This window comes from Muscardinus avellanarius (genome assembly GCF_963383645.1).
Source record: "Muscardinus avellanarius genome assembly, chromosome: 12".
NCBI lineage: Eukaryota > Metazoa > Chordata > Mammalia > Rodentia > Gliridae > Muscardinus > Muscardinus avellanarius.
In genome coordinates, this window is record NC_137798.1 from 43,042,343 (window position 1) to 43,068,634 (window position 26,292).

Below are 26,292 nucleotides of genomic sequence, written 5' to 3' on the forward strand. Positions count from 1 at the left end.
TACCTATAAACACATCTACAACACATATAAATCTAAACACAAAATGTACCACTTTAACCATTGTTAGTGTATAGTTCAGTGGCATTAAGTACATTCACCATTTTGTGCAATCAAGATCTATTAACATTTAATTTAGTATATAGTATTTTTATTCTGTGGGATGCCTTCTTGCTGGGCATGATGGTGCACACCTGTAATCTTTGTAAGTTGGGAGGATCAGACAGGAGGATTGCAGGTTGGAGGACAGCCTCAGCAATATAGTAAGATTCTAACCTAGCAAGACCAGGCTTGGGGGTAGAGTTCAGAGGTAGAATGTCTCCAGGTTCAATCCTCAGGACCATGAAAAAAAAAAATGCTTTCTCATTTTTAATTCACTTTTTGTGGCATCCTTATATAATCAGGTATAAGCTTATAATCTTTTCATGTCTCTGTCTAAATTGTTTCTTATTTTCATCTGAACTGGTCTGATTTGGGGGGACTAGTTTTTCCACTTATTTTTCTTTTATCTGTGGTCCTTAGTGTTGGTCTTTTAATAATTAAAAGAGAAGGGGTGTGTATCCAGTGTAAACTTCCTTAGTTTTATGTAAGTAGATCTGTTACTCTCCCATGTAGGGGTTCTGTTAGAGAGATCTGTGTGGGGTACTATAGGGAACATAAACTGGAAGGATCCTCCTTAATTTTAAGTTTGTGAGTAAGTAGTTCCACAAGTGGCAACGCAAAAAATGTTTGCTGTGGGTGTGCATATTCAGACTAGCTTCCTCCAGGTAATGCATTTCCCTAGCAGTTCAGCCAATTCTTTTAGAGAAACAATGATAGACCCTTGGCTTGGTGGTGAACACCAAGATGGTGGCCCTGTGTGCTCTGGTTAATGGCCTCACATTGAGAATAATAGTTGGCCCTCTGCTTTAAGAACCATGTTTTTCCCTGCCCCATAACCTGTTAGCCCAGAGCCATAGTACTGTCTCCTTTAGAGCATATTCCATGTAGTATATTCAGGGGTACTTCTTGATCTTCCTATTTTTTCTGTTGACACACATCAACTTTCTGTCTCCAGAATATATTGAAATTCTCTTTGGGATTAATCACCATCTTGATTCCCAGCTCACTTCCTTTTCATGAGTTTATTTCTTTTATACTGAGATGCTTTTCTTTCCGTGTGATCTCAGGAGGGAGAACAGGTGAATTCATGGGATAATATATGTATGCTTTAGTCCCTGAGAGTAAACTAGTGATTTGGAGAAGTAATTCATATTCTCTACACAATTAAATTGCCAAGTATTTATGTGCATGTAGAGTTTTTTGGTTTCTGTGGCTTTTTTCATTTAAAAATAATGGAAAGAGGGGAGAAAATAGCATTCATATCCCAAATGCTTTAAAAACAAAAAGATTTATTTTCTACCCCTTACTCTTTTGAATGCATTTCACATACATTTGATTTGAATATGAATGTTTTGCAGTATCTGAATCTATTAGAAGCTTTGTGCCTTGCTATGTGCCCAAACATTCTATATTCACTTAAAATTTTAATAAAGTGACTTTACAACTGAATCAATACATTAATTCAGTAACAATATGATTTTTTAAAGAGGAATAAGTTTGTTCTACTCATATTACTCCAACATTATTTTTAAAGCCTACAGTGTATTTATTTATCAAGATAAATATATTCTATGGAGTTCTCCACATCTCTTCCCAGGAAACTATTAGCAACTTTATACACATTTCCATGTACTCTTCACTCTTATCCAACACCTTTGAACAGTGCATCTTCTTTGTTCACCTACGTGTCACCTCCTTCCTCCGCTCCATACCTTCTCTCCACTGTCTTGCGCACCATTGTAAGTGCTCAACCAACTTTGAAAACAGCTTGTGATAGCCTCATGAGTGCCACAGAAGCCAGTGTTTCTTCTATTTGGATATAATTCAGACAAATTCAGATATAAAAGTATTTCTAAATAAAGAATAGTTTCAGATGTGGCGAGACTTTTTTAATTTAGAAAATATTGTACAACTAAAGCTTCCCATATCCTCCTCATGGGCAACATATTCACCTGTCTTATGGGTAGGTCTCTCATTCTCAAACAACGAGGTTTGCTATGCAGGGTCTGACTCTTGTATATGAAAATGGACTTAATTTTTTCACAAATAATGGATTTTATTATTGATGAAAGAAAACACATTTGTTGTAGAAAAATGAGTGACATCCTGGAAATTTTGAAAATCAAAGCATGACTTAGACAAAGCAAAGGATTATTTTAAGGTGAAACCATATAAAATAAATGTTCTGCTAAGTTATATTTGTCCAAGTATTTCAAACATGTCGAGGTTCATTAGTCTATTCTCTTTGCCTAGCACTTGACCATTGAGGACTTAAGATGAAAAGAAAGAGATATGGCTACTAAACTGTCTCTCTTTTCAATGCAGCTAGAATAACAAAGAATGAAATCTGAAATTCAGCTGAGTCTTATTTATAATCATCTTAAAAATATTTTTAAATATAGATTTGCATTTATTAAATTTAATATAGTAGGCAAAATATGAGTTACAGGAATAATCTTATAAATGTAAGCAGCAAATGAAAACTTGATTAAAGGTGGCCATATCACGCATTCTTCACTTGAAGTATCTTGCCAGCTTCTGAGTAATGCTTTGATTTGGTTGGAGCCCTTTGTATGTAACAATTTTTAGTACAAGTCACTACAGTTCTTTCTGAGTAATATAGGTCATGAGAAGTTCATTTGTAGGTGGGGCAGCTGTACTACTTTGGGGACTGTCTTTAATAGATCCATTTCATTAATTGTCATGAATTTTTTATTAACAAAACCAGTACATCAGGTTTAGCCAGCTAAATACCATTCTCATAGTTGTTATCTTTATTGTCAGAAAGAATATTGTGAAAATAGAGAATTACTGCACATGCTTTAACTCTTGATTAAACAGAGGAATGGCACTATCCATGAACAATAACTTAGGGGCATATTATCAAGTTGACATAGAGTGTTTCAATTGTGCAACTCCCATTAACTTTAAAGTCCTGTGCTTTAATTTCAGTGTCTTCCAGTTAGGAGTAATGCCAGAGTCGTCTGTTAGTTGCTCTGAGTTAATGTGATTAATGTCAAGTAGCAGGATGTTCATTCTCTCTTCCTTAAGCTTTAGTCCTAAGGTATTTTGCTTAAATGGCCTCTAAGGAATTGTCTTTCAGAAACCAGGCACAGGTATTAAGCAGCACCAGTAATTGCTTAGAAAATAAATGATGTTCGCATGTCCATTTTATTTACCAATGAAAGAAGTTTCTTTCAAATGCCATATGACCTCTATTAAAGTCAATCAAAGTCTTTCTTAGATATGTAATAGGCGATTATATTATCTGTATTCTTTGTCTTTTCCATAGCAAAGTTATAAGCACTTTCTCTTTCCTACCTCTTGTGAGATAAGTAGCAGCATGAATTATTTTCAGTTAGATGGTTTAAAAAGTGAAAAGAGCAAATTAACCCAATCAAAAATTGGGTAATTGAACTAAAAGAAGAAATACAACTGGCCAATAAATATATGAAAAAAAAATGTTCAACAGCATTAACAGTCAGGGAAATGCAAATCAAAACTACACTGAGATTCCACCTAACTCCAGTTAGAGTGGAAACCATCAATAATACAAACATAAATGCTGGTGAGGATATATGTATATAGGAACTTTTATGCACTGTTGGTGAGAATGCAAATTAGTACAACCACCATGGAGATCAGAATGGAGGTTTTTCAAAAGACTGGGAATGTAACCACCATTTGACCCAGCTATACCAGTGTCTTTTCAAAATAATTAAACTCAGAATGCTAGAGAAATACAGGCACATCCATATAGCCAAATCACGTAACCAACCTAGGTGTCCATCAACAGATGAAAGAATGATGAAGATGTGCTATATATACACAGTGGATTTAATGACCCATAAAGACTAACAATAATATGTCATTTTCAGGAAAATGGAACTAGAGAAGATTATGGTAAGTGAAGTCAGCCAGTCTCAGAAAGCCGAGGGTCAGATGATTGCGCGCTCTCTCTCTCTCTCTCTCTCTCTCTCTCTCATATGCAGAAGCTTTACAGAAAATAGGAAACAAAAGTAACTTTAGATCGTTGAGGAAAAAGACCAGAAGAGTAGTGGAAAAGTTGGGGGAGGGAACTTTGAAATAAACAATTCAAATTATTCTCTGTCCATGTAGAAAGATATCACCACCAGCCTCGTTGTTTTGTATGGGAGGGGTAGGTAGCAGGGTGGGACCTGAAGGGAGACACACCAAGTACTATGTACATGTTTGTTTGTATGGCTTTGAACTTCACTCTCATGCATAATTACAATACACCAATGAAAGGATTGTGTGTGTGTGTGTGTGTGTGTGTGTGTGTGTGTGTGGTACTGGGGGTGGAACCCAGGGGCTCTTCTACCTCCAGGCCATACTCCCAGACCTATTTTATACTTTATTTGGAAACAAGGTCTCACTAAGTTGCTGAGAGCCTCACTCAGTAGCTGAGGCTGACTTTGAATCTGTGCGATCCTCCTGTCTCAGCCTCCCAAGCGCGGGGATTACAAGCGTGCGCCACCACGCCCAGCCTAAGTATTTTTAAAAAGTGAAAAAAGGAGAAGCTTAATGGTTTTGTCAAGATTCCATAACTAATCATTGATATACTGCATGATATAATTTAGAATTTGTTCTTGGGCTTATTGTACTTAAACTACTGACCTGACAACATTTTAAGGCTGAAAGAATCTTGAGAAAATCATGATTTTGAAAAACAAAAATAGCCGGGCGTGGTGGCGCACGCTTGTAATCCCTGCGCTTCAAAGGCTGAGACAGGAGGATCGCGTAGATTCGAAGCCAGCCTTAACTACTTAGTGAGGCTCTCAGCAACTTAGTGAGACCCTGTTTCCAAATAAAATATAAAATAGGTCTGGGAGTATAGCCCGGAGGTAGAAAGCCTCTGAGTTCCACCCCCAGTACCACCAAAAATAAATAAATAAATTGCATCATCCTTGTCTTACTGGTGCAGCCATTTACTTGCTTGACTCTGGAATTATTTGGTCTCTTTGGTTTCTTCTTTTTTTTTCATTCTACTTTTCATGCATTTTGTAGTTTGTTTGCTATGTTGTGGATTGAACCCAGGGACACTTTGCCACTGAGCTATACCTAAGCCCTTTTTATTTTTATTTTATTTTTTATTTTTTTGTTGGTATTAGGGGTGGAACCCAGAGGCTTTCTGCCTCTGGGCCATACTCCCAGACCTTTTTTATATTTTATTTGGAAACAGGGTCACACTAAGTTGCTGAAAGCCTTACTAAGTAGCTGAGTCTGGGTTCGAAACTGTGCGATCCTCCTGTCTCAGCCTCCCAAGCGTGGGGATTACAGGAGTACACCACCACAGCTGGCCTAAGCCCTTTTTATTTTTATTTTTTATTTTGGATCTCACTAAGTTGCTGAATATCTCACTAATTTGTTGAAGCTGGTCATGAGTATGCAATCCACCTGTCTTAGCCTCCCAAGTACAGAAATTACAGGCATGCATGCATGACTGCACCCAGCTCCCTTTTAGGATTATTTTACAAATTAGATATAATGTATGTAAGTATCCAAGAAGGCCCTCAAAATGTAATAAGTAATATTTTTAATATTGCCTACAGATTTAGAATCAGACCTAAATAAATAAAACCAAACTGGGCATGGTAGTACACGTTTGTAATCCCAGCATTCGAGAGGTGGAGAGGAGGATCTCAGTTTGCAGACAGCCTCAGCTACTTAGTGAGGCCCTTTGCAACTCAGTGAGACCCTATTTCAAAATAAAGAATAAAAAATAGGGCTGGGAGTGTATCTCGGAGGTAGAATGCCCCTAGGTTCCATCCCCATACCACAAAAAAAAAAAAAAATCAGACAAAGTAACATCATTCATTAGTGGCACCAATGGAATTAGAACCCAGGTATCCTAACCAAAAACATTGCTCTTTGCATTAAAATGTTGTATTTTGCCCGGCGTGGTGGCGCACACTTGTAATCTCCACGCTTGGGAGGCAGATACAGGAAGATCGCGCAGGTTCGAAGCCAGCCACGTGCTCTGGCTTAGGAGACCCTGTTTCCAAATAAAAAAGGATAAAAATAGGTCTGGGAGTGTAGCCCGGAGGTAGAAGGGCCTCCAGGAACCCCAGTACCACCAAAAAAAAAAAAAAAAAAAAAAGTTGTATTTTATTAAAACTGTCTCAGCTGTTTAGTCAGCTTCTCACTAGTTCACACTATTCAATAGTATCTTTGCTTTCTTTTTCTGCTTTTCACATTCAAGAGTCATTCTGCCATTTGGGGCGGAATCCTAGATACTTTCTGTTCCAAAGAACTGCTGGTTTTCAGAGGGATGCCATCAACACATCAAATCAAGAAGGGTTTGTCAACAGGCATTCATCAGAATCTGCAGTGTGGACCAAGTTAGCCATGACCTAGAATAAATAACATAAGACATTTTCACAATATGTCATACAGCTTGCCCAGGATCAATATCTCTTTATCTGTGAAACCTGTGCTCTGCCTGCTGACTCCACCCATGACCCCAGGTGCCCTCTGACCTGAACTGTGCTCATGACCTCAAGTCCCTTACTGCAGCTGTTCCACAGGCTTCAGGGTGCTCCCCATATTTGGCCTTTTCGGGGGCCAGCCTCCACTGCAGCCTTGACGTGTGTCCTCCAGCCCTCACCCTCCAGGCTGTCTGGGTAGTCTCCCAGAAAAGGCGCAGTGATGGTGTTAGCAGTTATGTACAGTGTAACTTTTGACCAAGTTTTTTCATATTTATAATCTAAGTCAATCTTCATAGCAACCATGTGAAGTAAGCAGTACTGTCCTACAATTTAAGAATCTAAAGTTCAATTAAGTAACTTGCCCAAAGTCACCCAGACACTAAGTGGAAAGCTTAGGTTTTGTTTTTTGTTTTTTTTTTTGTTTTTTGTTTTTTTTTTTTGGTGGTACTGGGTTCCTGGAAGCCCTTCTACGTCTGGGCTACACTCCCAGACCTATTTTATATTTTTGAAACAGGGTCTCTTACGCCAGCGCGGCTGGTTTCGAACCTGCGCGATCCTCCTGTCTCCGCCTCCCAAGCGCGGGGATTACAAGCGTGCGCCACCACGCCTGGCATAAAGCTTAGGTTTTGACTCTAAACCTCATACTCTTTTCAACCCACAGTCATAGCTCGCGATCGGTTTGCTAACAATGTCCTGTGATGAAAACAGAGTCAGTGCCGTGTTGTGACGGGAACCTCTCATCATATGAATGAAGCATCTCTGTGTAACTCCAAAGGGGAAAGAGAGACTTGCATTGTTCAGCAGCAGGGATGTGTTCTGAGAAAGACATTGTTAGGTGATTTCTGTCAGTGTGCGAACATCACAGAGTGTAATTACACATACCCAATGGTACGGGTCAGTGACTACATGCGGTCACTTGATGTAATCAAGAGATGCACTAATCATGGTATATATGAGGCTGCTCCCATATAACAGAGCATACTATTTTACAGTGAGCCTTTTTTTTAAGTAGAAAGAGTACACTCTAAATTGTGACAAAAAGTATTGTATAGTATAGTAATACATAAGCCAACCACATAGCATTTGTTACTATTATCAAGTATTTTGTACTATACATAAGTGTGTGTGCTATATATATTGTTACAGGACTGGCAGCATGGTGGATTTGCTTACACCAACATCACAAACACATGAGTAACATTGTGCTGTGATGGGTTTTATGATGGTTAAATTTTTCACCTTCATTGTGACCTTAAGGGACCCCCATCCTAAGTGGGCCTGTCACTTCTGAAACATCACCTTAGAGTGCATGACTGCATTGCCAGAGTGTTAGCTAGGTGATTCGTCTTCCCTTAGCACTTAACGCATGGGAGGTAGCTGTATTTCTGATTGCCTACTTTAATTAGAATACCAGAAAAAGGACTGCCTGCCTCCCTCTCTCCTCTTTCCTCTTCTCTTCCCCCCCCCCTCTCTCTCTCTCGTTTTTTGGTTGGTTGGTTGGTTTGGTTTGAGGTTTTGTTTTTTTTATACTAGGGATTAGACCCAAGACATTCTACCTCTGAGATACACCTTTGGCATTCTACCTCTAAGCTATACCTCCACCCCTTTTTATTTTTATTTTGAAACAAGTTCTTGTTAAGTCACTGAGGATCTCACTAAGTTGCTGAAACTGGCCTCAAACCTGTGGTCCTCCTTTCTCAGCCTCCCAAGTACTGGGATTACAGGTATACCACCATGTCTGGCTTGCTATCTCTTAAAAAAACATTAGCAAGATTTTACAGTAGCTCTCTGGGGAATGTTTCCATTTTGGTGATAACAATTACTCTATAAGGCTTTTTCTGTGGACTGACTCCACATCATCTGGTTTTAACCCCCACCTGTGGGCTGATGACTCTTTAAGAGTCATCAAATAAGAGTTGTAAATATTCAGACCAGCTCTCTCTACTTTCAGTAGATACATCAAAACTATCTGCTGGACATTTCCAGTTGATATTTCATTAGCATCCCAACTCAGAACGCTAAACCGAAAGTGGCAACTTCTTTTATAAAGCTGTTCTTCCTTCTAAATGCCTATGTGTCAACAAATTCTATGAATTTCACTTCTTAAAACTAACAGCTAAAGCCGAGCATGGTTATCCCCGCGCTTGGGAGGCTGAGACAGGAGTATCGCACAGGTTCAAAGCCAGCCTCAGCTACTTAGTGAGGCTCTCAGCAACTTAGTGAGACCCTGTTTCCAAATAAAATATAAAAAAGGTCTGGGAGTATAGCCCGGAGGTAGAAAAGCCCCTGGGGTCCATCCCCAGTACCCAAAAAAAGAAAACTTGTAGCTAATAATTTTTTGAAATCTTCATAATATTTGGGTATAACTTTATTAATTAAAAAGACATAGTACAGCAATATATACTTTGTTGGCAGTAAATTTATTGCAGGGGTATATAAAAAGACGACTTGGGAAAATATAAAATTTAAAATAAAGCAATAGTTTTTTAAAAATCTTGGAGTGTTGCTATAGAGTATAGAATAGAGAAGTGTTGAGCAGTGGGAGGCTCTTGGACAAGCGCTGTAGGTGAGGTGTCCAGAAAAGGACCTTCCCTGCCAAGTGGGTCTTTCCTAGAGCTGGGTAAACTTCATTCTAAAAGTTCCATGCAGGCGGGCATCTCTATCTGTTTTATCTTTTGCCCACCCCTAGTGCCCAGGACAACATCTGGCACAAAGTAGGTGCTCCGTAAACATTTGTTGAATGAATGAGAATGAACATGACCTCAGCCAGACCCAAGGGTTTTCCCACACTGACCTCCCAGCTATCGGAAGATGGGCTCTTTTTTCCTGGTTTCTGAAAATACTTGGAAGTGGAGAAATAAGCATTCTATCTCCCTCTTTAAGAAAGTGTACCCTCACCCACTTTACAAAGATGTGTCAGTTTCTATTTGTAACTAGCCATATTTTAAAACCCATAATAACTAAATTTTTCAGCAAAGGTTTTCTTCTTCCTTGTTTATGATTTCCTCTACATGGAACCTCCTTTATTCTTCCTTATTGGGTGAACTCTTACTCTTTCAAGACACAGCTTTAGACCTCATGTTTTCCAGGAGCCCTCCTTGGTAACCCTGATCAGTCTGGGTGTTTCTCCCAACATGTGACCTCATAGATCCTTGTCCTTATTGTTTGTTTTTGCAACTTTCTACACCAGACAGTTTCTTTGTGTGTGTGTGGAGGGGGTGGGGGTCCGGGGTGGAACTCCAGAGGCATTTGACCTCCGAGCTACATCCCCTGCCCTAGTTTTTATTCTTTACTTTGAAACAGGGTCTCACGAAGCTGCAGAGGGCCTCACTAAGTAGCTGAGGCTGTCCGCGAACCGCGATCCTCCAGTCTCAGCCTCCCAAATGCTGGGATTACAAGCATGTGCCACCAGGCCCGGCTCACCAGACAGTGTCTAAGAAAACATATTAAAGTCTTTAGAACTCAAACTCCCGTTGTATCACACCACGTAGTCTCTGGTTTCAGAAGTCAACTGGCTGGTAGAATGTAGTTGGGGCACTTTGTCTTCGGTTGTACCAGTGCCAGATAAAAACTTAGTTTCTTGTTAAGGTTCTTCTCTATTTTAGCAGCAATATACCTAATTTATACTTTTCATTTTCGTGATTCATTTGGTTATTTGTGCAACCTGAGTTAACTAGCATCATCTTTTCAACTTACTCCAGTGAGGGTTTTGTGGCCATTTTAGGTTGAAGGCCTGGATAAGTACCTGCTGGCCTGTCCCAAGTTCTGATCTGACCTGCATCCCTGGGCGAAATTCTATCAATGGGAAACTGTATTATTTGACATTTGGGAGATCAAAATCAATACAGACATGTCTTTAAGAAACACGAACCAGAAATACCAACTTTAAAACATTTGTATCCTGTGCCATCGTTCTAAACTCGGAGATACTAAGATTGCCCGTATACGAAATGAAACTCCTTTTCTAGTTGAAATAGTACCTTACTCTTTCAAAGCAGATAATACAGTGTTATTAAATAATCCTTTAACAGAGTTTTAGGAAAATGCATGACATTTATAAATATTAAAATTATCTTTGTATGTCACTGACAGAAGCCTTCCATATACCAGCCATGTCAGGCCAAAAAAAAAAAAAAAAAAAGCAAACATTCCTTCCTTTCAGACCACCACAAAGTAAAATAAACAGACCATCCCAGTTTTGCTAAATTCAGTGTTCCAACTTCAAATCTGGCACATTTGTAATAGTTTCCATTTTGAAAACTTACCTTTTATCCTAACACTTTTTTCTGTATTTTCAATTTTGACCCTTTTGATAAAGGGTGCCTTTTGAAGGGTCATAAAATTCAGTTCAGTGCCTTGAGTTCTCAGCTTCTCAGCTCTTATTTGAAGCTTTGAAAAATAACTTGTGATTTTCTATAGTTGGACTATTAAAAGTTACACTCCAGTCAGAAAGTATTTGTTAAGCATATTAAATTTTTACACTGAAATACAGAAAAACTATTTCTTCATCTAGGGTAAAAATACATATAAATTTGCTTTAAAAATCTGTAAGCATGAAATGAATACAAGTTTAAAGAAATCAGCCTCATTTCTAGAAAATACCTGAGTAATTACCAAGTGTTAAACTAAAATTTGAGTATGGGGAGGCTTCTTCCTATTTAAAAAGTAAAACTACCACTCTTTTTGCCTAGCCAGGAGTTCAAAAAACATCAATAAAGAGAGTCCAAAACTCAATGCACATTTTTAAAACTAAATATGCAAATTTCATCCTTTGCTGTGTTGAATAAGAAGCAAAAAGCCAAAAGTCTTCTGATTTTTCAGAGTGTGTTGCAACTGTAGCAACAGAAACTACATTTCCTTCTTAGAGCAGCTGTACAACAGGTTTTGAACAAGTCTAGTGTGGTGTTTTAAAGGGGCCGGGTTGTTTTATACTATAAGTTGGCACTTTACCAAGGAGAAAAGTGTTGTGGTTGTTTTTCTCTCTTATGTTTAAGAGATATGGTACTCGATTAAAATGAACGTTATTTTATATTCATTCTCATTTGGTCTTTTTCTGAACAAGATACTTAATATAATGAAATAATCCAAATTCTTTTACGCCTATACACTATATTGCTGAGCAAATTATTTATGGAGGGGAAGGCAAGATAAAGTTGCTTTTAAGGCTCCTCTAACATATCAGTTTGATAACTAGAAAAACACCTTTACAGCCATTAAATATTTACCAAGACTTGGCTTTGGGCAAGGGGACAGTTTAGTGCACCAAATTTGACTCTATGCTGTGCCATTGATTAGCTATCAGAAGGACAGAGTTAATAAGTAACTTTAAGTATTACAGAGCACTCTACATTCTTGTCAAATCTTTCCTCTGAAGATGGCCTAAAAAAGTCAGTTACAACCAGCATTCACCCCACCAATGATTGCACAAGCACAACTTTGAAAGAAAGAAAGGCCAGGCAAATCAGTTGAGCTGTACTTAAGCAATCTTTCCTAGTGACTGTTGTCATTGCCGCTGGACTTTAGAACTGAACATGTTTACATTTAATTAGAAAGGACACACAGTTTACAGCACAGTAGCTATCAATATCGGATCAGAATTGATTTCCGCTTTCTCCCCGGTGATTGCTTCCTTCAAGCTAATTAAAAAAGGCATATAACCAAATGACTCACATAAATTTTAAAGCAGAGTAAACAGTATTCCCTGGAGACCCAAACAAAAGGAAATGACATTCATCCTGATTATTAGCTACATTTTTAAAAGAATTCTGATGCTTATAAATGTGTTATAAGGCATGTTTTAGTGTTATCAGACTGCTGATATACTAAAGTATTCCCTTTGAAGAAACCTTAATGAATGCTTTACCTTGTGTGTTAGCTCTAAAAAAAAAATAACCTTACTTTTATCTTTATATTCCCAAAACACGTAGATAAATCAGTATGATAGAAGCTTATGTTTACTTAATCAAGTTCTCAATTTCACATAGTCTACAGAGAGACTACTGAAAAAGAAATAAATAACAAGCCAATTTTAAAAAAATTAAGTGCATAGAGCATATATGTTACTTACTAAAACTAGGGACCATTCTGGTATGAGTGAATAATATTTCTATGTAGTTATCCTGGGCAAAATTATGATAAAAAAATAATTTCTTATAATCCCTACCTATTCACTATAAAGAGACCTGCTTTAAATTTCATTAGCTAATATTCTGGTGATTATACTAAATTATGGTAAAATTATATTTATTTATCATTTATTTATTTATTTGTTGTGGTGCTGGAGACTAAGCCGAGGGTCATTCTGCCTCCAAGCTATACCTTCAGCTCTATTTTACTTTTCATTTGGAAATTGGGTCTAAGTTGCTAAGAACTTTTCTAAGTTTCTGGAGCTAGCTTTGAACCTGCAATCCTATTGTCTCTGCTTTTCAAGCACTGGGATTACAGATGTTGGCCACCACACCCAGATGTGAAATGATTTTAAAAATCAAGGAACTAAAGAAAAATAGGAGAAAAGTAGAGCTTCCCCTCCCCCAGGAGAATCAAGTCAAACATAGCCCTTCTTTCTTATCTGTGGCATTTTCCATGCAATATCACATGGAGAACAGAAGACCATCAATACGTAAGGATTGGAATGACTCAGGTTGAACACAGGCCTTACAAACCATTATTTAAGCTGGGCATGGTGGCACAGGCTTGTAATCCCAGTGTTTGGAAGGCTTAGACGGGAGAATTGTGAGTTTGCAGCCAGCCTCAGCAATTTAGTGAGGCCCTCTGCAACTTAGTGAGACCCTGTTTCAAAATAAAACAATGAAATAGGGCTGGGGGTATAGCTCAGAGATAGAATGCCCCTGGTTTCTATCCCAGGACCACACACAAACACACAAACACACTCACACAACAACAACAACAATTATTTAATTCACAAATATTTAACAAGCATTTTTCAGGAACTAAAGAATAAATGGTGAGTAAAATCTCGTTAAAGTAGGAATGGGGGTGTTGCTCAGTTGTAGAGTACATGTTTAGCATGTATGAGGCCCTGGGTTCTATCTACACACACACACACACACACACACACACACACACACACACATGCACACACACACACACATACACACACACAAATTCTAAGGTTAGAGATCTTCATCTGCTTTGGTTGTTATTGTGACTCAAGCACTTAGTTTGTAGTGTATTATGTTGTGTGTTTGTGCATGTACACGCACAAGCATGTGCTGTAGTTGCTCAATAAATAGCTAGTGAATGAATGACCCCTTTCAAAACGTATTTCACTATAAGCAAATGTACACTCAACCACAAGGGGGGCCTCCAGTAGCATGTGTTTTCAGTATTCCAGGAAATCAACTGAAGTCCACAATCTAATAATGAGTCTACATTTAAAATCTCTCTCAAGAATAGAGTAACTCATGGAAGTTTTTAGGCTCACTTTTTAAAACTTACATTTTCTTTTTAAATTTTAGCCTTTTTATTGCTCTTAGTGTTTATAAAGCAACCACCCTGTAGTCTACAGTAGTCACTAAATATCCCTATCTTATATTCCACGGGGCACATATAAATTGCAAAGGTTCTCATCAACCATTAAAGCATAAAAATTAAGAACCTTGTGAGTAGGCATAAAGACCCAATCATTAATTCAGCTTTTACAAATTTTCATTGTACTCCTGTCAAAGTAGTAGACAAAGATCATGTGGTTCGAGAGTCTTCCTGTTTCCTACACTTGAGATAAAGAGTGAAAACACTTGAGAGAATCAACTTACTGGACACCATATTTTATTTCTTGAAGAAACCCTTATTAGAGCTGAGATCCAAAAAGATGAGTAGGAAGGAGTTTAGCCAGAGGGGATGGGTCAGTGTTCTAGGGGATGTGGAAGTTACTCATCTTGAATGATAATTTAGGGGTAAAAGGTGAATGGTGAGAAATGAGCTGGAAAGAGAGGCTTGAAGGACTTCATATATGATATTTAAGGAATCTAGACTTTATCCTCGGAAGAGTGAAGAGTCATTAAAGAGTTTTAACCAAGGAATAATAGATTAGTATGTGTGCTTTAGAAAATTCATTGACGAGAAGTAACAAGTTATAAGAGCATTGCAGTAATTCATCCAAGAAAGTAATAACAGCTGGGCATGGTGTTACACATCTATTATCCAGTACTTGGGAGGCTGAGACAGAAATATTTCAGGTTTGAAGCCAGCCTCAGCAATTTAGCAAGGCCCTCCACAACTTAGCAAGACCCTATTTCCAAATAAAAAATAAAATATGACTGGGGTGTAGCTCAGAGTTGAATACCTCTGGGTTAAATCTCCAGTAATAATAATAATAATAATAATAATAATAATAATAATAATAATAATAATAGTAATAATAGGCAAAGCCAGATAGGGCATGATGGTATATGCCTGTAAGCTCAGTACTTGGGAGACTAAGACAGGAGGGTCACAGGCTCAAGGCCAACCTAAGCAATTTGCCAAAGCCCTCAGAAACTTAGTGAGACTCTGTTTCAAAATAAAAATTAAATAGGGGTGTAGCTTGGAGATAGAATGTCTTTGAATTCAGTCCCCAGTTCCCCACCCCCAACAAAGGAAAGAAAATAAAAGGCACTGTAAATAAAGATAATGATAATAGGACTAGAAAAAATTGAAATATGCAAGAGATTTAAATGCAAATCAAGGAAATTAATTAGAGTACAAGATAAGATATATTAAGGATGATACAGAGTTTAGGGCTTGGGTGTCCAAGTAGACAGTGGTATCTAGGCAAAAGAGGAGGAAGGGGAAAAAAAATCCCACAATTTGAAAAGGGATATAGATCACAAAATCAATTTCAGATACTGAGTTTTAGATATTTGCAAAATGGTGAGTGGAGATGTCCACAGGCTGGTTATGTAGATGTGCTCCGAACACATGGAGAGAAATTATCATTCTGGATGATTAAGTGAAGCGCTGAGAGTGGTTAAAGTCAAGGTAGATTGACACAACCATTAAGGGTCGAGTTAAGGAAAAAAGCTCTCAGAGGAGACTGAGAAGCCAAGAAAACTACACAGAAACTGAAACTGTATTGTCACTGAAAGCAGGGAGAGAAGGCAGTTTTAGGCGGGGCGAGGTGGTACACACCTGTAATACTAGTACTTGGGAGACCAAGACAGGAGGCTCTCAGGTTTGAGGGCAGTGCATGGTAACTTAGCAAGACCCTGTTTCAAAATAAAAAATAAAATAGGGCTAGAGGCGCATCTCAGTGGTAGAAAGCCTCTGGGTTCAATCCGTACCAACAACAACAACAACAAAAGACATTTTCAGAAAGAATTGGAACCAGATAGTTCAAGTAGATAAAAATTGAAAAGTGCCTTTAATCTTTAGCAATGTCACTGGCACAGTTGGAGACAAAGAAGATTGTAGCACCTTGATTGAAATTGAGAAGCTAAAGACAACAACAAGCATTGATAACTTGATTCTAATTAAGATAACCCAGCTAGGTCCTAGATAAATCCCATCTTTTATAACAAACTAGAACTCTGGGAGAATTAAATGAATCAAATTCCTTGAAGAAAACAAAACAAAGTCTCCGTGGTATGTCTAGTCCATATAACTAAAAGATTAGTTCCTGAACTTTAGCTATACAGAACCCCCTAGCCAGAGCAGTGCTTTTAAGACAAATCTTGTTACTCTTTCTTCTTTCTTTAATAGCCTTCAGTGGCTTCTCTTTTTTTTTCTTTTTTTTTTTTCCAGTACTAGAGAACCCAGGGGCATTCTACCTCTGAGCTACATCCCCAGCCATATTTTTTATTCTTTATTTTGAAACAGGGTCTCATTAAATTGCAGAGGGCCTCACTAAGGAGTTGAGGCTGACTGAGAACCTTTGATCCTCCTGTCTCAGCCTCCCAAATGCTGGGATTACAAACTTAGGCCACCACGCCCGGCTTCTGCCTTCATTCTTGAAGCACATTTCTCCAGGTCTACTATCATGAGTCAGCTGTTCTTTTCTTTCGACCTTTGGGAAGTAGTATGCTACTTCTCATTTAATTTTCTGGTCCAGATGGTTTCTGATTAGAACTCTATTGTAACTTTAATTGCTGTTCTCTTACATGTAAAGTGTCATTCACTGACTGCTTTCAAAATTTTATCTTTGTTTTTAGCTTCCAAAAGCTTAATTACAAGGTGTCTTTGCATGTACTTAAGTGAATTTTCTCCCTTTGGAGTCTGTCACCTTCTTGAAGGTTTTGTACATTACAACATTTGGGAATATTTCCATCATTATGTCTTTGAGCATTCTCAGTTCTGTCTTCATTTCTCCTTCTTTGATGACGTGAATGTTAGTTCTTTTATTATAATCCATGCCCTGAGGGTCTTATATGCATTTGTTTGTTTGGTGAAGTCTATTTTTCTATGGTTCATATTGGGTCATTTTTTCTGTTCATTTTTTTTTTCAGTTAAGCAATTCTTTTCTCTGTCTTCTCATTCTATTGTCAGACCTATCCACTGGGCTTTTCATTTCAGTTATTGTATTTTTCAGTTCTAAAATTTCCATAGTTTTTCATTACATATTCTGTTTTCATCTTCTCAAAAGCGGGAATCTCCCTTCTATTAAATTTAAAGTATTTTTATTTTATTTCCAGTTATGTCTACCGTTTTATTTATTTTTTTATTTATTTATTTTGGTGGTGGTACTGGGGTTCCTGGAAGCCCTTCTACCTCCGGGCTACACTCCCAGACCTATTTTTACATTTTTATTTGGAAACAGGGTCTCTTAAGCCAGCGCGCGCAGCTGGCTTCGAACCTGCACGATCCTCCTGTCTCTGCCTCCCAAGCGCGGGGATTACAAGCGTGCGCCACCACGCCGGGCATACTGTTCTATGGTTTTAGCAATGTCCATAAAATGATATCTATGGGCTCTATGATAGACTTTGGTCTCTATGGTCTGTGCAGTGATATAGGAGTGGCTTTGTAAGCACAGTCCCCTACTGCCCTGCTTTCCAGCTCACCAAATTCATGAAGCATGTGGCCCAGTGTGGGATAACTCTGGAATTAGAACTACATCAACTCCACTATTGTTGTGCACTTACTAGTTATTCTTAATGAATCCTTAGAGTCAGCTGCATAGATTAATGCTTTTTTCTATCAATGAATTCAACATGTATTTAGTAACTACCAGCTTATTTCACAAAATGTAGTATCTATAAGCTTTTTCAGTAAATAGTAATATGTTGAAAACTTTAGTTTAAATATCTCATTTTATAATGAAGAAATCATTGTTTCCTCTGAAATAATTTTAACAGGTTTGTTCTTTAAGCTAAATCAACTGGATGCAGCAGAGGAAGTAAATCAGCAGGGCCACTAGATTGATTTCTCAAATCTCCCCAACCACACTTTTTTTTTTTTTCTTTTTTGCGGTACTGAGGGTGAAACCCAGGGGCATTCTGTCTCAAAGCTATACTCTGACCTCTATTTCTAATTCTTTATGTTTTGAAACAAGGGCTTGCTGAGGTGCAAAGGGCCTCAACTAAGTAGCTGAGGCTGCCTGCGAACTGCATTCCTCCTGTCTCAGCCTCCCAAATGCTAGGATTACAAGTGTGTGCCACCACGCCTGGCTCTTCATCCACACTCTTAACCACTCTAAATATATTTTCTTCTCTCTGTATGTCGTTCCAAATTAAAGCCTACTGGCACATATGCTACATACCTCAAAAGTAAGAACAGAAGTCAACTATTATTTTCTCAAACAGGTCTTAGCAGATTAATTGATGCAGTAAACCAGGAAATAAGAGCAGACGCTGTCCTTTCAGAAAAGGGAGCACATACTTTTACCTTTCGTACTTGCTTTGGTTTTATTTATTTTAATTCCGAAAACAAGCCAAACCTGCCTTTTTTTTTTTTTTTAGGAACGATATAAGAATCTTATCAGTAAGGGAATAAAGGTTGAGAAAACTAGTTGACTTCCCAATTCATGAAAAACCTGTAGAAACAGGCAGCTGGTTTTGAGCAAAATATTTATAAAATGTCTTGAGTATCATATAAGATTTTGTTCAAAGTTTATTAGATACAAATCATTTCTTTTAAACATCATACAGATATAAATGTCTGTTCTTGGCCAGGTATTGTGCTAGGTATTTTCACACAGCATAGATCACCTTGTCTTATTCTCATGTGAACTCAAGAACATTTTTCTTATTGTGTTAGAGTTGAGGAAATTAATATTCAGAGAGGAAAAGTATTTTTTCAAAGGTCACACAGAGCGAATAACAAGACTGAAATTTGAATCTACATCTTCTAAATCCAACCCAACATCTTTTCATCTACAGGTCCAGTATTCTTGATATAATGTACTGTGTAATTCTTTGTTGTGAAGGTCTGTCCTCTCCGATGGAAAATGAGCATCTCTGGCCTCTACCACACTAAATGTTAATTGTAGCATCCCTGCAGTTGTAACAACCAGCGATGTCCCAAGGAAGTTACTCCCAGTTGAGAACTACTTGTCTATATTTTGGTACCTCTCCTGTAAATTCTGATTTGAAACTCCTTATTCAATTAAAATGAGCATAGCCGGGCGTGGTGGCGCACGCTTGTAATCCCCACGCTTGGGAGGCGGAGACAGGAGGATTGCACAGGTTCAAAGCCAGCCATGCTGGCTTAAGAGACCCTGTTTCCAAAAATAAAAAAGTATAAAATAGGTCTGGGAGTGTAGCCCAGAGGTAGAAGGGCTTCCAGGAACCCTGGTACCACCACCAAAAATAAATAAATAAATAAATAAATAAATAAATAAATAAATAAAAATAAAATGAGCAGCTTATATAGAACACACAATTGATTGCACAATTACTGTGAAATAAATGAAACATACATAGAAGAGTAAATGTATGGTGAATAAAATGATCTCCCATAAGGACCTGAGTAATACCTCATCAAGGAGATGAGAAAATTAGGAAAGGTAGCATTCAATCTTGAGAGGCTGAGACAGGAGGATGGCAGTCTCTCAAGGAAAGCCTCGGCAACATATTGAGACTCTCAGCAACCTAGCGAGACCCTGTCTTAAATTTAAAAAAATAATAAAATAGGGCCAAGGGTGTAGCTCAGAGGTAGAATGCTACTGAGTTCAGTTCCCAGGACAGAAAAGAAAGAAAGGAGGAGGAGGAGGAGGGGGGGGAGGAGGAGGAGGAGGAGGAGGAAGAGGAAGGAGGAGGAGGAGGAGGAAGAGGAAGGAGGAGGAGGAGGAGGAGGAAGAGGAAGGAGGAGGAGGAGGAGGAGGAGGAGGAGGAGGAGGAGGAGGAGGAGGAGGAGAGAAGGAGTTGGTATTAAAGGAAAAGTATCCGTATTTGTATGTGACATTACAATTGAGAGTGAGTTCAAGAAGCAGGTATGCAGACAAGGTGAGGAGACCATAAATATCTCAAGTAAAAAGTAAGTGGGTTATAACCTGATCATTTCACATATTTGAACTGAAGCAGTACAGAGAGTCAGGAACCAGGAAAACAATCAGAGCCACAGACATGAGACAATAGATCAGGAAACACTAAAACTAAGAAAATTTGTTACATTCCACTTCCTGGAGCAGGGCCCTTTCAAGGCACTTCTACCTTTACCTTCCTTTGGACTTCGTGATGTGGAGGAGAGGAGATGATGTCAATCTTATTTGGTATGAATCGTAAATATAAGAATGTAAAATATCACTAAGTATATTTAAAGCCTCATTTTTATGCTAAATTATAAAATTAAATTCATCAAGATTATACAATTTAAAAATGGAAAGTCTGACTTGAAACTTTGCTTTTATTACTCCCTCATTACCTTCTGAGAGTAAGTCAGAGGTTCTCCAGATAGTTCATCTTTTATTCTTACTGTAACTGAAAGTATGTTCCCATGTTACTTAAGTGACATGAAGTTATAATGCTGATATCCTGAATAATGAATCTGAAAATAAGAACCTTTGGAAAGAGTAAAATGTTATGGGACTCCATGAAGAAAGATAAACAATTCCATTCTGTTTAGGAAGGGCATTCTGAGGGAAAAATGTTACTAAAGCAGGAAATGTTTCTCAGTTTTTTATAGATTTATATATGCTGAGAACATATCATCCCTGCTTATTCTTATTTCTATAGGCAAAGAGTTATAAACATTTTGATTTATTCAAGTTCATAAAGATTGTGTTCTTCTCATAAAGTAAAATTGACCTGTATAAATGAAATATTATTGTGTTGACAGTGGGAAGTAAATCAAAAAGTGAAATTGAAAAATTTCAAATAATGAAATGTGCTCAAGTAATGCTATGTCTATATGTGAAGTAATCAATACCAATTTCAATATTGTGTATGGGGAGGAAGCAGGGTTGGATCCAGAGGGTTATACACCAAGTGCCGTGTGCGAGTATGTTTCTTTTGTGCTAAACCTCATTATAATGTGTAATTACAATGCACCAGTAAAAATGCCAATTATTATACGTTCTAAGGAGGAAAAGAGTAGGGTCTGAGAAGAAACATTAAATTTAGATTTGAGGAGTCGCAGAGGTTTCTGGGAAATTGGTAGTTATGCTGCAACTTTATGGCTGAGTAGGAGTTTGTCAGGTCAGTCCTGGAGGGAAGGCAGAGCAAACTAATGAAGCAGGAAAGAGCCTGCTGTGCTTGAAAAACCCAGCGCCTGAGTAGTGAAGCTCTGTGGCCCACAGCACGTGCAGAGCAGGCTCACGCACTGGGAGGAAGACTGCAAGTTCAAACTCTAGCTCTCCCACAGGGATGGGGGTTGATTGGATTATTACTTGACTCTCTTTGTCCCTCCCCTCTTTTTTAATCAATAAAACAGAAATTTGAATAAGATTTCTCACACAGGTTGGCAGATTTAGTGAGTTAATGTATGTAATTTTTTATTTTCAGAAATTATTTTCTGAGTGCAATGAGAGGCTATTGCAGAATCTTAAATGATGTTCTCTTCTTTATCCTTTTGAAAAGATCAAGTCAGACACTGCTTCTGTCTGAGACAATCTCAGTGGAAATTAAAAGGTTTCTAAGGCATTCCAAATGATGAGCAGCTTTTTAAGAGCTTGAGCGTAAATGATCCAGCCATGTCCCTCTGCACATCATTCTAATTTTATATGTTATAACCAATTGGCCAGAGTTCAGTGATAGTCTCTCTTCCTAAGGACTCGTATGAATCCAGAAGTGATTTCTTTGGATATGCTGTCCTGCTTCATGTCCATCTTATTTCCATGTGACGCCTACTCCAAAGTAACAATACTGAGAGCTCATAGAGGTAACCTAAAGAGAGGACATTTTAAATTGCTTTAGTTTGAAGAGTTTTAAATAGCAGACTAGGTGTTAGGTCAGTGCTGGTTTGCCGACTAGCCTTTTTTCAGCTTTTCAGAATTATATTTCTTTTTCACATTATAAACCGGTGTTATATAGTTAGGCTGCTGTACTTCAAGTCTCCAATTGACAGTTCCTTTGTATGCATATACTGAAATGATTTTATTTAATAAAAAAGAACATCTCCTATGTGGATTTTAAATTTCCCTTATTAAATATTTATATTTTCAAAATGTCTTTATTTAATTGAGTGAGGTGCTTGGTGCCATTTCAAAATAACCTCAGGTGGTAGGTGTAATGACATATCAAAGATTTGACCTTTAGCATTTTAGGATTCTATTTATCTGCATTTTCTTCTGCATTCATTTAGTCTTAATTTATATGCTATTTTTCTGTATAACTTAATGGGTGGATGTATTTGGCATAAGATTCATTAACCATAAAAATATGTATAGGAAGAAAGAAAAATATTATTTCTGTACCACCCAACTAGTGATTTCAACTTCATTTCTATCTCAACTGTGGCAAGTAGAAATTCTGGGTATAAGGCTCATCAGAATTTGCACAAACCTCATCCATTCTCATTAAGGCTTAGCAGAATAGACCCTGAATCTCCTAAACTGATGCCTGTTCTCTGACTTCTCATTTCTTTGCAGTCAGCTTATTATATTCTTTTATTTACCTAGAGATACTTTATTTTCCCATTCTCTGCTATTCCTTTTAAATAAAATTGAATGTAATATTTACACTGATATAATTAAATTAACATCTTGCAGCATCTTTTTCTGTGTGTCTCGGTAGCATAGATAATCACTTGTCTGAATAGCTTTCAGCCTAGAAGCCGAGTTATGGAATAAATATCGATCATAATATTGTGATATAAAGTTTTTTTCATTTACCCGCTTAAGCATTTTAGTATTGCTTTTTAGAAGTGGAGATTCTAAGCAGGGATTTTTATTGTATGGCTCATTGATCAGTCAGCCACATTGTTTATATTTAAATTATTTTTGTATTTTCTCAGCCTACACAAATCTTTATCTCAAGAAGAAAACCTGAAGGATCAGTTTAATCATACCCTTAGTACCTATGAAGAAGCTTTAAAAAACAGAGAGAACATTGTTTTCATCACTCAACAGCAGAATGAAGAACTCGCTGCCCAACTGCAGCAAGCTCTGACAGAGAGAGCAAATATGGAATTAAAACTTCAGCAAGCCGTGGAGGCCTCCCAAGTGGCCAATGAGAAAGTCCAGAAGTAAGTAAAGTGATCTCACATTGATTTAAAAACATGAAACAAAACACACTTTATTCTGGGAACCACACAATTTATATTTATTGTTCATGCTATGAAGAGTAAAGACAAAAGCAAATGGCACCTGAAGGCAATTCGGCTTGGGCTACTCTCAAGTATTGTCCTGAAGGAAGCTGCTGGACCCAGAGTTCCAGCCCCTTTGGGGGTGTTCAGCCACCCTTGCCCCATTCCCTACTGCTTCCAATAAACCTTTTACTCCCCCCCCCCAAAAAAAGCAAATGGAACCGATGGAACTTTTTACATTGCATATCATATCTGTGTCTGAGGTCACAAAGCCATTCTCCTGGGAGTAGTTGTTACTAGTTAGGACAAACTATTTTTATTAATAAGTGATCTTCATCAGTCCAGGGAGGGCATACTGTTTAAATTATGCCATACTCCCTAGTTTATAAGCAGAGTTATTTGCAAGAGGAAGAGGCAGTCAAGTTAGCACCTGTCCTCCTTGAGTGCCACAGTAATCCTGCTGGGGTTGAGATCCTCGGTGCCCTTGCAGTCTGAGGCCGCGAGATGCACGGAACCCAATACAGGGAAATTAATTTCCTTGTGTTGTTCTTCTGAAGAATTCAATACAGCTTTTCACAGTGCATAATTATATTTGTTTATTTTGAATGATCTTTCCATTTTTATTAAAATTTAAATAAAGCTGCATAATCAGTCAGTCCTGATGACAGTCGCAGAATGTTAACAACTTACCAGGCAAAGAAGTCACTTGTTAATTTATGGGACTTGAGGAAGGTTTAACATAATAAAACTTGTCGTTTTAACCTTCTTTGTATATTGTGAACAGCATGACATCGTTCACACACCTAATCACCTTCCATTTCTGGCACACGCCTTTTTTTTCTTATTTTTTTGTCCTGGTTTTACAGTACAAAAGAGTGCTTCCTTCAAGGTTTCATACTTCCTACTACTTATTTGAGAACAAGTCATGTCAACCACTTCTTTAACATCTCTAAAATTGTATTTTAATTAATAGCCCCAAATCAAATGAACCTGTAGTCAAGATGATTTTAACACAGTTTAGGGACTGTGCATATTAATATTTATTACCAATGTACCTTGAAACTTGATTTATGTAAGTAGCATATATTTTGTAGGTTTAAAAATTAGGATTATATTCAATCAGAAGCTATCTCTTGTTATTCACAATGAACAGTCTAAAAATATTGTATTATAAAGGTGAATATTATTTTGTTATAAATCACAATCAGTAACTTTTGGCCAGCAAGATCTGATTTAGCTCTGTTTGCTTGAAGTCTACAAATAATTACAAATTTCAAAGTTGGCTATGCATGTAATCCTTTAGTTTCTATACAAAACTAAAATTCCCTAAAACAGTGGTTCCCAGAGACCAATTGGATTTTCAGAAAGGTTTTGGAAATGTCAACTTTTTATTTTTTATTTTTTAGATTTCATCAACTATTATAGAAAACATTATCTCAGATAGTTAATTTAAGTAGAATAAATTTAACTATTAGATGAAAATTATTATATCATCCTCATCTTGCACATTTAACCACAGACAGGAAAACTTATATTGGGATGGCATCAATCCATCAATCAGAGTTTAAGCATAATAGCTCTGTCATTCACAAAAGCCAGATGTTAATTTTAAATGTTATTTTTTTCTGATTTTCAACAAGATCTAGATGTAATATTATCAAGCTTTTCTTTTAATAATTCACTATATTTTCTTTTTAGTTGCCATCAATTATGCAAATATATATTCATTGCATTAATGTGGACATTAGTCTTTTTTACTGGGTTTTAGAGGAAGGTTATCCTCTGAAAAGAAACCATCTAATAAGAGTATGGGTTGGGTATGTGGGCTCAGGGGTAGGACGTTTCCCTACAACTGTGTGAGGCCCTAGCTTCAATTACCAGTACAGGAAAAAAGAAATCTAAAAAAACTTTGTAAAATTATATTAGCTTTCTCCATACAAATTGAAATTGCTACTATTACCAAACATGTTGGAAAGTCTCTTGAAAATATGTTAGTATTCCAGGCGATTTAAAATTTCTGTAGTCATCTATCTCTAATTTTTCAACTCCCATTTATTTCTCTGCTATTTATTACATTAAAGCTGACTCTTGGGCTGAATTTTCTAAGATCACAAGTAATTTCCTAACTCCTAAATCAATGACCTATTTTAACCCATATTTTTATGAGAAAATTCATAATAATCATGGTAAAAAAAAAAAAAACTAAAGTTCACATATCTTCAGCAATATAACACGGTGATCTAAAAGCCCAGGCTGTGGATTCAAAATATCTATGTGTGAATTTAGACATTTTATTTTGAAACACAATGGACAATAATACTCCTGCCTCTTCTTGTTTTTGTGAGAATTTGATGAAATAATGCCAAGCAATGCTTTTAGAACAATGGTGTTACATATTTCCTCCTTGTCTTGTCATCTCGTTACACACTGCACCGTGTCATTTCTCAGGAGGGCTCTGCCTTCTCAAGACTAGATGCCTCTGCTGATGCGAACCCCTTGCCTGGGGGCTTTCGCCTTTGCTGTGAGACTCAGTGCAACACAGAGAACGGAGACTGGGCTCTGCAGTCAGACAGTCCTGGATTTGACTTCCTGCTTTTCTACTTACTACTTGTGAATTTTTAGATAAGTTACTTACCCTTGTAAGGAAAAGTTTCTCAGATACACTCAGTAGTACTGGCTTCACAGGCAAAGGAAGCAGCTGGAGATCATGAAAAATGCCTGACATGGCGCCAGTTACTGTGGTAAGCATTCTGTAAGCGATTAGCATCGTCATTTCCGTCAGTATAGCAAGACCAGTTCAATTACATCTTCTCTACAATGCTTCTCCAACTTAAGAACTCTCTTCTGTCTGTTGTCATAATGTTTGGCATTTTTAATTTTTTTTAGAATTAAGGGAGAATTTAATATTTAGTAAGACTGTTAAGCAGCAAAATTGGCTGACATTTTACTCTTCTTTTTGCTCTCAAGAAACATGAGATATTAGTGACAACCAAGTAAAGGTCAGTAAACATGTATTAGTGACTGTTTCTTAATTAGTTGAAAGTAAAGCCAAGAAAGATGTACAGAGGCACTCAAGTATCCCGCCTAAGACTAAAATCACACCAGATACTTCTCACATTTAAAAAAAATC

General features: G+C 37.4%; 1 protein-coding gene across 1 annotated transcript in view; it reads left to right on the forward strand.

Moving 5' to 3' along the window:
* Nucleotides 1–26,292, forward strand: part of MIPOL1 (mirror-image polydactyly 1) — a gene marked incomplete at its 3' end in the record, with an annotated part of 242,036 nt that overhangs the window by 156,315 nt on the left and 59,429 nt on the right. Inside the window, exon 10 of the mRNA XM_080707733.1 lies at nucleotides 22,872–23,102. Coding sequence (XP_080563859.1) covers nucleotides 22,872–23,102 — 231 coding nt within the window. The remainder of the gene's footprint in view (nucleotides 1–22,871; nucleotides 23,103–26,292) is intronic.